Consider the following 15009-nt stretch of genomic DNA (forward strand, 5'->3'; position numbering starts at 1 on the left):
GAGGGACAATCCTACTGCTGTGGTGAGGTGGGGACGGGAGATCCACTTAGGCCCGTGACGGCTAACCTATGACATGCATGCCACAGAAGGCACGAAGAGCCATGTCTGGGGGTAGGTGAGGTGTTGCCCTAGGTCAGTTCCAGCACACATAATTTTTGGCCTTCCAGACAGCGGGGGTAGGCTGTTTTTGCCCTCCCCAGGCTTCAGGAAAGAGCCTGTGGATGGTGAAAAACAGACTCAACGGGCCTCCCGGAAGTTCAGAAATGAACTTCTGGTAGGCCTGTTGGACCATTTTTCGCCATCCACATGTTTCAAGAAAGCCTCCTGAAGCCTGGGGAAGGCGAAAAATGGCCCAATGGGCCTACCAGAAATTCAAAGGCTTCAGTGAGGCCTGTGCCCTGGAAAAAGTGACTTACGGCCCATTTTTCACACCTATAAAGCCCTTCATGGCATTGGACCAGAATACCTCTGGGACCCGCCTTCTGCCACACAAATCCCAGTGACCGGTTAGGTCCCACAGAATTGGCCTTCTCCGGGTCCCGTCGACTAAACAATGTCGTTTGGCGGGACCCAGGAGAAGAGCCTTCTCTGTGGCGGCCCCGATCCTCTGGAACCAGCTCCCCCTGGAGATCAGAACTGCCCCCACCCTCCTTGCCTTTCGTAAAGTTCTTAAGACCCATCTCTGCCGTCAGGCATGGGGGAACTGAGACATCTCCCCCGGGCCTATGCAGTTTATACATGGTATGTTTGTGTGTTGGTTTGCTTTTAATAATGGGGTTTTTAGTGTTTTTTAAATTATTAGATTTGTTTTTACATTGTCTTTGTTATTGTTGTGAGCTGCCCTGAGTCTACAGAGAGGGGCGGCATACAAATCTAATAAATAATAATACAGGTACTGTAATAATAATAAATAATAACAACGGTGGCAAGAAAGGTTGTAAAACAGGGCAAAGCTCACTTAACAGATTTCTCACTTAGCAACATAAAGTTTGGGCTCAATTATGATCGTAAGTAGAGGACTACTTCTCACAACTACCAACAACTTTCAGCCAAGAAATGCTGGACGTTCTTGCTGGACTCGCACAGTGGCCGTTTTCTCTCCCTCCAGGTGTGGCAAATTCCCGATTTCCTGCCCTTGCGAAACCTGACAGATCCGGTGGTGACCCTGGAAGGGCATTCCAAGCGGGTGGGCATCTTGACTTGGCACCCCACGGCCCGCAACGTCTTACTCAGCGCAGGTAAGAGCCTCTCCACCCACCCTGGCAGTTTCCAGTGGGATGGAGTTCCTCAGGTTAAGCCCATGTTTCTCAACTTGCACATTGAGAATCCGGCATTCAGTTTTGGTCGCCACGATGCAAAAAGGATGTGGAGACTCTAGAAAGAGTGCAGAGAAGAGCAACAAAGAGGATTAGGGGATAAATGGAGGCTGAAATGTATGAAGAACAGTTGCAGGAACTGGGCACGGCTAGTTTAATGAAAAGAAGGACCAGGGGAGACAGGATAGCAGCCTTCCAATATCTCAGGGGTTGCCACAAAGAAGATTTGGGGCTCAAGCTATTCTCCAAAGCACCTGTGGGTAGAACAAGAAGCAATGGGTGGAAACTAAACTAGGAGAGAAGCAACTGAGAACTAAGGAGAAATTTCCTGACTGTCAGAACAGTTGATCTCTGGAACAGTTTGCAACTAGAGGTTGTGGATGCTGCAACACTGGAAGTTTTTAGCAGATGTTGGATAACCATCTGTCTGAATTAGTGTAGGGTTTCCTGCCTAAGCAGGGGGTTGGACTAGAAGACCCCCAAGGTCCCTTCCAACTCTGTTGTTGTTGTTGTTGTTGTTGTTGTTGTTGTTATATTAACAAACAATCAAATAAATAAATAAACTATGGTCATAAGTCAAGGACTATCTGTAAACCTGTCTCGCTTTCTTATTTGATTTTGGGGGTAAAAATCTAACCCAATTACAATGGCGATGGTCTCAGTGTCCTGGGGTTACGTGATCCCCTTCTGCGACCTTCTGATTCACTTAATGACTTACCCGCTGATGGAATTCACTTACCGACTGTGGCAAGAAAAGTCGTAAAATGAGGCAAAAACACACAAGAAGAAATGTCTCAACAGCATAATTTGGGGGGCTCGATTGCGATCCTGAGGAGGAATAGCCTGTAATGGGGAGGGGGTTCGGGCAGCCTGGGTCCTTTCGATGTGTCCTGACACAACGAAAGGGCATGATCAAAACATTTAAATATGTTGAAGGGTTAAATAAGGTTCAGGGGGGAAGTGCTTTAAATTGGAGAGTGAACACAAGAACAAGGGGACACAATCTGAAGTTAGTTGGGGGAAAGATCAGAAGTAACATGAGAAAATATTATTTGACTGAAAGAGTAGTAGAGGCTTGGAACAAACCTCCAGCAGACGTGGTTGGCAAATCCACAGTCACTGAATTGAAACATGCCTGGGATAAACATAGATCCATCCTAAGATAAAATACAGGAAATAATATAAGGGCAGACTAGAGGAACCATGAGGTTTTTTTCTGCCGTCAATCTTCTATGTGTCTATGTGTCTCTGGGTCAGGGGGTGACAACGCCATCATCATTTGGAACGTGGGCACGGGGGAGGCGCTGATCACGCTGGACGACCTGCACACCGATGTCATATACAACGTGTGTTGGAACCGCAACGGGAGCCAGATCGTCACCACCTGCAAGGACAAACATTTGCGCATCATCGACCCGCGGCAGCACCTGGTGGTGGCTGTGAGTAAGAGGGGACGAGGGTGGGATTGCCTGACCTGCGCCCAGTACGTGTGGGGCAGATGTGAGCTTTTTCCTCCTTGGTTTGGCAGCTTCTGAGTGGTTGAAATGAGCACTTCCATTCCCATAATCCCCCACCCAGCATGCTTTAAGAGGGGTGGACTTCTACTCCCAGAATTCCTATTATCTTTTATCATTACTTTTTCTAATGTTATGTTTGTACAAATTACCATCTTATAATTGTTTGACAAATATATATAAATAAAATAAATAAATAAATAAGATGAGTGGACTTCCACTCCCATAATCCCCCAACCCAGCCTGCTTTAATATGAATGGACTTCAATTCCCATAATTCCCCAGCCAGGATGCTTTAAGAGGGGTGGACGTCCACTCCCAGAATTCCTATTGTCTTTTATCATTACTTTTTCTAATGTTATGTTTATACAAATTACCATCTTATAATTGTTTGACAAATACAGTGATACCTTGTCTTACAAACTTAATTGGTTCCGGGACGAGGTTCTTAAGGTGAAAAGTTTGTAAGAGAAAACAATGTTTCCCATAGGAATCAATGGAAAAGCGATTAATGCGTGCAAGCCCAAAATTCACCCCTTTTGCCAGCCGAAGCGCCCATTTTTGCGCTGCTGGGAATCCCTTGAGGCTCTCCTCCATGGGAAACCCCACCTCCTGACTTCTATGTTTTTGCGATGCTGCAGGGGAATCCCAGCAGGGGAATCCCAGCATCACAAAAACTAGCGCTTCGCTGGCAACGGAAGTCCGGAAGCGGGGCATCCCAGCGGCAGCGGTGCGTTTGTAAGGTGAAAATAGTTTGTAAGAAGAGGCAAAAAAATCTTAAACCCCAGGTTTGTATCTCGAAAAGTTTGTATGACGAGGCGTTAGTAAGACGAGGTATCACTGTATATATAAATAAAATAAATAAATATAAAATAAGATGAGTGGACTTCTACTCCCATAATCCCCCAGCCAGTGTGCTTTAATATGAATGGACTTCCATTCCCAGAATTCCCCAGCCAGGATGCTTTAAGAGGGGTGGACTTCAACTCCCAGAATTCTCCAGCCAGTCATGGTGGCTGGGGAATTCTGGGAGTTGAAGTCCACCCATTTTAAAAGTGACGGAGTGTTTGAGAAACCTTCTACTAATGCTTTGTGGGTGCCGTGTTTGTGTGACCTAACCCACTAACCCTTGCCCCCAGGAGATCCTCAAGCCCCACGAGGGGGCACGCCCCGTCCGGGCCATCTTCCTGGCCGACGGCCGCGTCTTCACCACTGGCTTCAGCAAGATGAGTGAGAGGCAGCTGGCCCTTTGGGACCTGGTACGACCGGCCAGCATCCGGAGTGGCAACTAACGTTCTAAGGGTCTTTGGGAAAGGGTGCATGGGGGGACGGTTACGCAAGGATATCTTGACCTTTGACCCCACAGGAGGAGAAGAGGAGCAGCATAACCCCCCACCCAGCTTGCTTTTTAGATGGGTGGACTTCAACTCCCAGAATTCCCTAGCTAAGGGGTTGGCAAACTTTGGTCTTCTTTGACACGTGGACTTCAACTCCCAGAATTCCTAAGCTAGCATGATTGGCTCAGGAATTCTGGGAGTTGAAGTCCACAAGTTACAGAAGAGCAAAGTTTGCCTGCCCTAGCTGGCATGAAGTCAAGATGGCTGACTTCAACTTCAAGCCAACATGGCTGACTCAGGAATTCTGGGAATTGAAGTCCACAGGTTGTAAAAGAGGCCTAGTTGCCCTCAATTGGGTTGGTAAGAGTGTATATATGTGCCTTGGCGTTTCTCTTCCTCGTCCCTGTGGCCAGCCACTTTCTCTGCACCCCCAGCCGGCCCATAACGCTCTCTTTCCCATCTGCCAGGAGAAGTTGGCGGCCCACGAAGGGATGAGGCCCATGCGCGCCGTCTTTACCCGCGACGGACACATCTTCACCACGGGGTTCACCCGCATGAGCCAGCGGGAGCTGGGCCTCTGGGACCCGGTAGTTGGGCTGCATGGTGTGGACCCCTCATCCCTCCCCCTCTGGGAACGCGGGCATTGGACTGCCCGGCCCCTCCCCTCATGTCTCTGGGATGAAGGCCTGGGGCATTATGGGGCCATGTTCAAGCAGGCCATGTTATGGGTGGATAGATGTGCAAGGCATTCCCACATGCGCCAAGTCCAAAACACATTGCCACAACATCGCCAAAAAGGCTTCAAGAGTTGCTAACCTAATCCTATGTAGCTTCTGCTCCGGTAAACTCACACTACTAACCAGAGCATACAAAACTTTCACCAGACCAATCCTTGAATACAGCTCATCGGTCTGGAACCCACACCGCATTTCGGACATAAACACTCTAGAAAATGTCTAGAGATACTTTACGAGAAGAGCCCTCCACTCCTCCACTCACAACAGAATCCCCTACGCGACTAGTCTTACAATCCTAGGTTTAGAAAACTTAGAACTATGTCGCCTTAAACACGACATAAGCATAGCCCATAAAACCATCTGCCACAACGTCCTTCCTGTCAAGGACTACTTCAGCTTCAACCACAACAACACAAGAGCACACAACAGATACAAACTTAAAGTAAACCTCACCGAACTTGACTGCAGGAAATACGACTTTAGTAACCGAGTAGTTAATGCATGGAACTCACTTCCCGATTCTGTAGTATCATCACCTAACCCCCAAAACTTTACCCTTAGACTCTCCACTGTTGACCTCTCCCAATTCCTAAGAGGTCAGTAATAAATCAAATTTATTGCCAAGATTCTGATTGTCCAGCAGAGGGCAACACTTGGCACACCTTGACTTCCTAGGGTTCAGCCGTTAACATTCGGATATAAGGCCACCAGGTGATCCCAGGGCCAAAAACCTTAATTGGGAAGCTGAAGCTCTGAGGACACTGGACTTCCAGTTCTGACTGTTCGGTCCATTCCCGGACAATGCCTGGTTCCCAGAGTCCGATTGCTGTGAAGTTTGGGGTGGGGGGCGGGGGGAATGGGAGGGTGCATGGGGTTGTGCTGTGTTCCCAGGCAGGGGCTGCAGAAAGAGGATGGTGGAAATAGGTGGTGGAACTAGGAATGGACTTTGTAGTCTGTGCAGGCCACGATTCTCCAACCTTGGCCACTTTTAAGACTTGCGGACTTCAACTCCCAGAATTCCCAGCCAGCCTTTTTGGGGAGTTGAAATAGCATTATAGCAATAGCATGTAGACTTATAGACCCCTTGCTTTTACAGCCTCCTTTAAGCAGTTTACAGAATCCGCCTCTTGCCCCCAACAATCTGGGTCCTCATTTGACCCCCCTCGGAAGGATGGAGTCCAACCTTGAGGCAGTGGTGAGATTTGAACTGCTGAACCTCTAACCACTGCAACACCGAGGCTCTTGGTGCTCTTGGATGATAGAGATAGATAGATAGATAGATAGATAGATAGATAGATAGATAGATAGATAGATAGATAGATAGATAGATAGAGAGCGAGAGAGACAGACAGAGAGAAAGAGAGAGAGAGAGAGAGAGAGAGAGAGAGAGATAGAGAGATAGATAGATAGCAATAGCATTTAGACTTGTATACCCCTTTATACTGCTTTTCCAGCCCTCTCTAAGCGGTTTACAGACTCAGCCTCTTGCCCCCCGACAATCTGGGTCCTCATTTGACCCACATTGGAAGGACGGAAGGCTTGGTCAACCTGGAGCCGGTGGTGAGATTTGAACCGCTGAATTACAGCTAGCAGTTAGCTGAAGGAGCCTGCAGGGCTGCACTCTAACCACTGCACCACCCAGCTCTAAATCCACAGATCTTAAAAGTGAACCAAGGTTGGGCATCCCTAGTGTAACCCATAGGGGGCACTGCGGCTCGGGTGATGGTGGTGGGGAGAGGCCGTCAGAATGTACGATGGTGGCTAAGAGGCGGGAGAATTAGGGGGAGGGTCAGACTAGATGCCCTCTGGGGGAACCCTCGGTCAGGAGAGCCCAAGGAGGTGGTCCTTCAGGAGTGACTGGGTTGGGGGGTCCTCCTGACTCCTTCCCTGCCGTTTGCAGAAGAACTTTGAGGAGCCCATCGCCCTGCAGGAGATGGACACCAGCAATGGGGTGCTCCTGCCCTTCTACGACCCTGATTCCAGCATAGTCTACCTGTGTGGAAAGGTAGGTAAATAGGGGAGGAAGGTAATTTCCTCCCAGGGAGGGGGGTGCAGAGGGTCCACTCTGGGGATAAACAGAGGGAGGGATAGTGTGCTCCCCTCCACCTCCACCTGTTGATAAATCAAAGGTCCTAACCAAGTGAGCGCTGACCTTTCCTACCTTAGACCCACTGCCTGGGTTTGTGATGGGAATAAAAAGAGCGGGAGGAAGAATTGGGTACCACCCTGTTCTTGGAGGAAATGAAAAAAGGAAAAGGTTCCTTATGAGGAAATGAGAGAGGGAGTGAGTGAGGGAAGGATGGGAGGAAGAGAGGGAAAGAGAGAGAGAGAGAGAGAGTAATAAAAATAAGGGGGGGAGAAGGAAGGAAGAAAAAAGAAGAGAGGAAGGTGGAAGTAAAAAAGGAAGAAAGAAAAAGAAAGAAGAGGGAGGAAGGTGGAAGGGAAAAAGGAAGGAAGGAGAAAGAAAAAGAGAAAGAGAGAGGAAGATGGAAGGAAAAAAGGAAAGGAGAAAAGAAGAAAGAAAAAGAAAGAAGGGGGAAGGGGGAAGGAAGGAGGAAGGAAAAAGAAGGAAAAGAAAGAAAAACAGAAAAGGAAACAAAAGAGGGAGGAAGATGGATAGGAGGAAGGTGGGAAGAAGGAAGACAAGGGGAAAAAAGGAAAAAGAAAAATGGAGAGGAAGGTGGATGGAAAGAAGGTGGGAGGAATAAAGGAAGGAAAAAATAAAGAATGAAAAGGAAATAAAGACAAATGGAAAGAAAAGTGGGAGGAAGATGAGAGCAAGGGAGATAAAAAAGAAAAGGAAGGAAGAGAAAGAAAGACAAAAGGAAAGTGGGAAGGAGGAAGATGAGAAAAAGGGAAAGAGAAAAAGAAAAGGGGAAATTGGGTGGAAAGAAGATGAAACAAAGGAAGGGGAAAAAGAGAAAGGAAGGAAAACAAAAGAAAATAAAGAAGAGGGAGAAAGATGGATAGGAGGAAAATGAGAAGAAGGAAGACGAGTAAAAGAAAGAAAGAGAAAAAGAAAGAAAAAGAAAAAGAATGGAAGAAAGAAAAGATATGGCTAGGTAGATGATAGATAGACAGACAGATAGATATAGATAGATAGAAAGATATGGATAGGTATATGATATGTGATAGAGAAAGAAAGAAAAGAAGGAAGGAAAAAGGGTGAGAAAGAAAGAAAAGAAGGAAGGAAAGAATATGGATAGATAGACCGACAGACAGACAGAAAGATAGAAAGATATGGATAAGTAGATGATGAAAGAGAGAGAAAAGTAAGGGGGAGAGAGAAAGAAAGAGAGAAAAAAAGAGAAGAGAAGAAAAGAAAGGTTTAGGGAGGTGATTTCTGGGGTGGGTGGGTGGGTGTGAGGGGTTGCATCATTTTGCCAAATGTGCTGGCTGGCCGGGGAGGACCTAAATATTTCCCCTTGCTGGATGGGTGGGTGGGCGAGGGAGAGCCGGCCTGAGGACCACCACCCCTCCTCCTCCTCCTTCTCCCGCTTGCACAGGGGGATAGCAGCATCCGCTACTTCGAGATCACGGAGGAGGCGCCCTACGTCCACTACCTGAGCACCTACAGCAGCAAGGAACCTCAGCGGGGGATGGGCTTCATGCCCAAACGCGGGCTGGACGTCAGCAAGTGCGAAATCGCCAGGTGAGTCTCTGGGAGGGGTGCAGGGGGGGCGGCTGCTCCTTGGCTCACGACAATTCCTTTAGTGACCATTTAGAGTTACAACGGCAAGGAACAAAGTTCCTCCAGACCGTTTTTCACACAATGACCGTTGTAGCAGCCACATGGTCAAAAGTCGGAAAAGTCAAAAGTTATTTATTTATTCGATTTTTTTTTATGCAGCCCTTCTCCTTAGAGTCCGGGCGGCTTACAATTTATTAGCAATAGCACTTTTTAACAGAGTCACAGTATCTGGGTCCTCAATTGACCCACCTCGGAAGGATGGAAGGCTGAGTCAACCTGGAGTCGGTGATGAGATTTGAACCACTGACCTGCAGATCTAGCAGTCAGCTTTAGTGGCCTGCAGTACTGCACTCTACCCACTGCGCCACCTCAGCTCATACTTGTACTTACGACGGTTACAGTCTCCCGGGATCACGGGATTCTCCTTTGGCAAACAGATTCACTTCACAACGGTCTGACTTAACAACTGTAGTGATTCACTTAACAACTATGTCACAGGTAGTCCTCCACTTACAACAGTTCATTTAATGACCGGTAGAAGTTATAATGGTGCTGAAAAAAAGGTCACGACAAGTTTTCCACACTTATTACCATGGAAAAGGTGATTAAAATTCAGGCGGTTGGCATCCGACTCGTGTTTATAACCATTGCAGAGTCCTTGCCAGTCAAGCAATCCCCTTATTGTGAATCTCGAGGCCAGATTTGCTTAACGACTGCGTGACCAACCTAACAAGAGCAGAGATTCACTTAACAACGAGTGTCAAAAAAACTTCATGAAATGGAACAAATCTCACTTAATGTTTGTGTCGCTTAGCAACAGAAATGCTGGGAGCTCAGTTGTGGTCATAAGTCGATCTGAGGCTCGCGGTTAGGACCACAACTGTTAAGCAAGGCAGTTGTTCAGTAAGTTGTGCCCAAATTTATGACGGTGGTTAAGTGAATCGTGGTTGCTAAGCGAATACAACTTCCCCCCATTGATTTCGCTTCTTGGATGCCAGCACGGAAGGTTGCGAACATGAAACCCTAGAATGCTGCAACCCTCCTAAGTACTTCCTGTTGTGAGTGATCCTTGTCAGCTTCAGGAAATGTCGGATTCTGAAGACGAAGACCCGAGTGCCTTAGTTTATCCTGGGATAGAGAGGTTATCAGATGGGGAGATGGGAGTGAAGTGGGCAGTGATTTAGAAGGGCCTCAGGGGGCTGAAGTTACTATGGAAAGTGGTTCCATGTCAGATAGTGATGAGTTATCACGCAGCGAGTGGTTAGTTCCAAAATACAGAAGAATAAACAAAAGAAGAGAAGAAGTTAGATGTAAGAGGTATTAATTAACACTCCAAGACCAGGGAAGTCTTAATACCACTCTACTACGCCCTGGTCCGACCACACCTGGAGTACTGTATTCAGTTCTGGTCACCACACTTCAAAAGAGACATAGAAACTCTGGAGAAGGTGCAGAAAAGAGCAACCAAAATGATCAGGGGTCTAGAAACCAAGACTTACGAAGAGAAACTGTGGGAACTGGGCATGGATAGCCTAGAGAAAAGGGAGGCCAGAGCGGACATGATAGCAGTCTACAGATATACGAGGGGTTGCCACAGAGAGGAGGGGATCACTTTATTCTCCAGGGCACCGGAGGGCCGGACGAGGAACAACGGCTGGAAGCTGACCAAGGAGAACTTCCTGACGGTCAGAACGATCAACCAGTGGAACAACCTACCAGTGGATGTTGTGAACTCCAATACTTTGGACATTTTTAAGAGGAAATTGGACTGCAATTTGGCTAGGATGCTATAGGGTTCCTGCTTAGGCAGGGGATAGGACTTGATGACCCACATGGTCCCTTCCAACTCTATCAATCAATCAATCAATAAAATAATCTGCAGTTTACTAGCTCTGTGCATCGATACGTCACTTCCAGTAGAAACCGGAAAAGAAGACTGTGTTCTGACAAAGTATGGTGTATGTTTCATTTGCTCCTTGAAGAGAAAGCCGTAGATAAATCATGAGAGACTGTCTGAATGAGTCAGAAGCAGTTCGTAGAATGCTCTGTTTCGTGCTGGTAAGAATGTTCGCTTAAGGAGATTTATAGCTATTATTTTATTATTTAGATTTGTATTATCTCCCAGTTATTCAGAATGAAATATTAATTGCGTCGTAAAGCAATTAACTCTCTGTCGATAGAGAATTTCCAGTCCTGCTGCTTGTTTGCTACCAGAATATATTCCATGTGTAGTTGAACTGTCAAAGAGAAAATAAAGAGTTTATTTGTTTGAAGATTGAGTTGTTGGAGGATTTGTGAGGCTCAGTGGTCATGCCCAGAACACTTAACAGTTTCCAAGCACACAAATTTTGATCGGGTGACCATTGGGATGCTGCAACAGTCATAAATGTGAGGACGGGTCATAAATCACCTTTTCCAGTGCTGTTGTATGTTTAGTCACTAAAGGAATTGCAAGTCAAGAAGCAGCTATAATAGGTTTTACTAATTATCTAATTTTACTAATTATCATTGTTGTTAGCTGCCCCGAGTCTACGGAGAGGGGTGGCATACAAATCCAATAAATTATTAAATTATTAATCTCAGAATAGCATCTTTCCAGGTGACTCCAAAGCTTTCTACTAATCAATCCCTGTGTTAAAAAAGCCAATTTCGCACTACCGCTGGTCGAGGCCCCAAGCCAGCTCTCTGTAGAGTATGCCAACCCCAAAACAGAATGCCGATGACGCCCCCTTCTTCCTCACCACCCCTCTAAGGCGGTTCTGGCCTAGTTCCAATGGAACCAGGATCCCCGGGCGACAGGGATTCGGGATTCCCCCACGGAGCGCACAGGAACTCCGTGTTGCTGCGGCATTTGGCCATGCCCTTCTCCCAATAGCATCCTGATTCATAAATTATTATTAATAAATGAGTATTACACTAGTAAAGACTATTGATAAATGTAAAATAAATCACAATTGATAAATGACTTGATAAATATACTGTACTGCTCAAAAAAATAAAGGAAACACTCAAAGATCTGAATGAATGAAATATTCTCATTGAATACTTTGTTCTGTACAACGTTGAATGTGAAATTGATTGTCAATCAGTGTTGCTTCCTAAGTGGACAGTTTGATTTACTTGGAGTTATATTGTCTTTTTTAAGTGTTCCCTTTATTTTTTTTTGAACAGTGTATACCTTTTTCATTCTGCCTTCAATCATAGTTTGCATTGTTTTATATTTAGAATAGAATAGAATTCTTTCTTTTATCTACTGTTCTGCACCATTCAGTGTGATGGGCAGCTACATAAATTCAATTAATTAACAAACAAATAAGGCAACATTTACTTCCTATTTATTTATTTATTTTATTTATTGGATTTGTATGCCGCCCCTCTCCGCAGACTCGGGGCGGCTAACAACAATGATAAAAACAGCATGTGACAATCCAATAATAAAACAACTAAAAACCCTTATTATGAAAACCAAACATACACACAAACATACCATGCATAACTTGTAATGGCCTAGGGGGGAAGGAATATCTCAACTCCCCCATACCTGGCAGTATAAATGAGTCTTGAGTAGTTTACGAAAGACAGGGAGGGTGTGGGCAGTTCTAATCTCCGAGGGGAGTTGGTTCCAGAGGGCCGGGGCCGCCACAGAGAAGGCTCTTCCCCTGGGGCCCGCCAAACGACATTGTTGAGTCGACGGGACCCGGAGAAGGCCAACTCTGTGGGACCTTATCGGTCGCTGGGATTCGTGCGGTAGCAGGCGGTTCCAGAGGTAATCTAACAACAATGATAAAAACAGCATGTAGAAATCCAATTAATAAAACAACTAAAAACCCTTATAATAAAACCAAACATACACACAAACATACCATGCATAACTTGTAATGGCCTGGGGGAAGGAATATCTTAACTCCTTCCTAAATCTATTTTTTCTTTCTTAGTTTGTATTTTGAATTGGCTTGGCAGTGTCAATTTTCTCCCATTTTTCTTTCTCCTTTCCTTTCCTTCTTCATCAAATTTCTTTCTACCTATTTCTTTCCAGTTCTTGAAAGCTCCTTTAAAAGTTGCTTGGCTAATTGCATATATTAAGAAGGCAAAATTAAAAAATGATTTCAGAGCACAATTTAATAATTGTGCCAGGAATTAATTGTTCAGGGTAAGGTTTGTAGGAGGAAACGGTTGACAAAAGGAGAATCTTATCCAACTAATAAATTATATATTCAAAGGCAGATGCTTTTCATAACTGAAGCTCTCTGCATCCCAGGCCAAGAATAGCTAAGTTGACGTAGGATCTAAATTATAGCTTGTCATTATTTAATTATTATATTTTATTCATCTTCTGTTCTTTTGGAACAAAGGTGCTGAATGATGGCTGTTTTCCAGCCGGTGATAAATTCAATTAAAACATGTAAAGCTTTGTTAAGTTGCAGTATTTTTTTAAACTTTAAGATGGGTGGACTTCAACTCCCATCAATTCTGGCTGGGGAATTCTGGGAGTTGAAGTCCACACCTCTTAAAGTGATAGAAATTGGGCTTAATTTGATGCACAGACCATCAAAAAAAAAACGGGGGGGGGGTTGGGGGGAGGGAGGGAGGGGAGATTGAATGACTTCAGTTGCGACCCTATTTGGACCGGAAGGCACTGCTCACAGTCACTCATGCCCTCATCACCTCGAGGCTCGACTACTGTAATGCTCTCTACATGGGGCTACCTTTGAAAAATGTTCGGAAACTCCAGATCGTGCAGAATGCAGCTGTGAGAGCAAGCATGGGCTCCTCTAAATATGCCCATGTCACACCAACACTCCGCAGTCTGCATTGGTTGCCGATCAGTTTCCGGTCACAATTCAAAGTGTTGGTTATGACCTATAAAGCCCTTCATGGCACTGGACCAGACTATCTCAGGGACCGCCTTCTGCTGCATGAATCCCAGCGACCAGTTAGGTCCCACAGAGTGGGTCTTCTCCGGGTCCTGTCAACTAAACAATGCCACTTGGCGGGACCCAGGGGAAGAGCCTTCTCTGTGACGGCCCCAGCCCTCTGGAACCAACTCCCCCTAGAGATTAGAATTGCCCCCACCCACCTTGCCTTTCGTAAGCTACTTAAAACCCACCTCTGCCGCCAGGCATGGGGGAATTAAGATTCCTTTTCCCCCTAGGCCTTTACAATTGTATGCATGGTATGTTTGTATGTTTGTTTGGTTTTTTATATTAAGGGTTTTTAAATTCGCTTTTAGTATTGGATTATTATTGTACACTGTTTATGATTGCTGTTAGCCGCCCAGAGTCTTCGGAGAGGTGTGGCATATAAATCCAATAGATAGATAGATAGATAGATAGATAGATAGATAGATAGATAGATAGATAGATAGATAGATAGATAGATAGATAGATAGATAGATGACAATTTTGGGGTGGTCAAAAACACCCCCTTAATTTACTTCTCTCCCCCCCCATCACTACATAGGTTTTACAAGCTGCACGAGCGGAAATGTGAGCCCATTGTTATGACTGTACCCCGAAAGGTAAGACTTTCATGAATTAGCTGGCATGTTTGTCCAGAATGGAGTAGGCAGGGGTCTCCTGCCTGAACAGGGGGTTGGACTAGAAGACCTCCAAGGTCCCTTCCGATTCTTTTATTCTGTTTTTAAAAAAATATAATTTATTGATTTATTGAAAAGGGAAAGGGAAGAAGGGGGTACAAGATGAAAGGGGAGAGGGAATACAAGTATAATAAGTTTGAAGGCCAAAAATTACAGAGGGTTACAGAGGTCCATTATATTCCTTAATATATATATTATTATTATATATCAAATGATATTATTACAATAGTTCTATTCATGTTTCATTCTTAATTTACATTCCAGTGACCATATTTATTATCTATACCATATATTACTTAATAAGTCTAAGGAGGAGGTGGGGTGGGAATGGGATTGTCTGCATCAATAGCAGACATTGAGTTTAATGACTTGTCGTTCTTAATAAGCGGTGAAAATAGGAAATGAGAATAGTAAAAGATGTAAGAGTTAACATTAAGATAGAATTCATTTTTTTCCAGTGATTATGTGGATATATCAGTAGAATTGAACTCTGGCAGTTTTTTGGTTGTTTCGTATTCTAGATATCCATTTATACCACTTCTCCCAGGCCTTATAGAAATCCGATTCTTTTATTCTGTTATTCTGTAAATAGAATAGCAACCTTTTAGATCACTTGCAATCCCCAGGAACACAAAGATTTTTACCTTGGAAGAGGGAGAGAGTTGAATGAGAGAGATGAGAGAGAAAGGAAAAGAAAGAGAGGAAAAAAGAGAGAGAGAGAAAAAGGAAAAATACCCCAGCTATCAATGCTTTAAGAGTGGAGGGCTTCCACTCCCAGAATCCCCCAGCCATCAATGCTTTAAGAGTGTTGATTTCCT

The 15009-nt window shown here is 45.1% G+C and overlaps 1 protein-coding gene across 1 annotated transcript in view; it reads left to right on the forward strand.

The window, feature by feature from the left end:
• The window catches only part of LOC139158051 (coronin-6-like), a 57550-nt gene that overhangs the window by 39981 nt on the left and 2560 nt on the right, over window positions 1-15009 (forward strand). Inside the window, exons 4-9 of the mRNA XM_070735442.1 lie at window positions 1109-1238; window positions 2574-2755; window positions 3970-4089; window positions 6805-6909; window positions 8411-8556; window positions 14056-14113. Of these exons, the coding sequence (XP_070591543.1) occupies window positions 1109-1238; window positions 2574-2755; window positions 3970-4089; window positions 6805-6909; window positions 8411-8556; window positions 14056-14113 (741 nt within the window). The remainder of the gene's footprint in view (window positions 1-1108; window positions 1239-2573; window positions 2756-3969; window positions 4090-6804; window positions 6910-8410; window positions 8557-14055; window positions 14114-15009) is intronic.

Source organism: Erythrolamprus reginae, chromosome 1 (genome assembly GCF_031021105.1).
Source record: "Erythrolamprus reginae isolate rEryReg1 chromosome 1, rEryReg1.hap1, whole genome shotgun sequence".
Taxonomy (NCBI): Eukaryota; Metazoa; Chordata; class Lepidosauria; order Squamata; family Dipsadidae; genus Erythrolamprus; species Erythrolamprus reginae.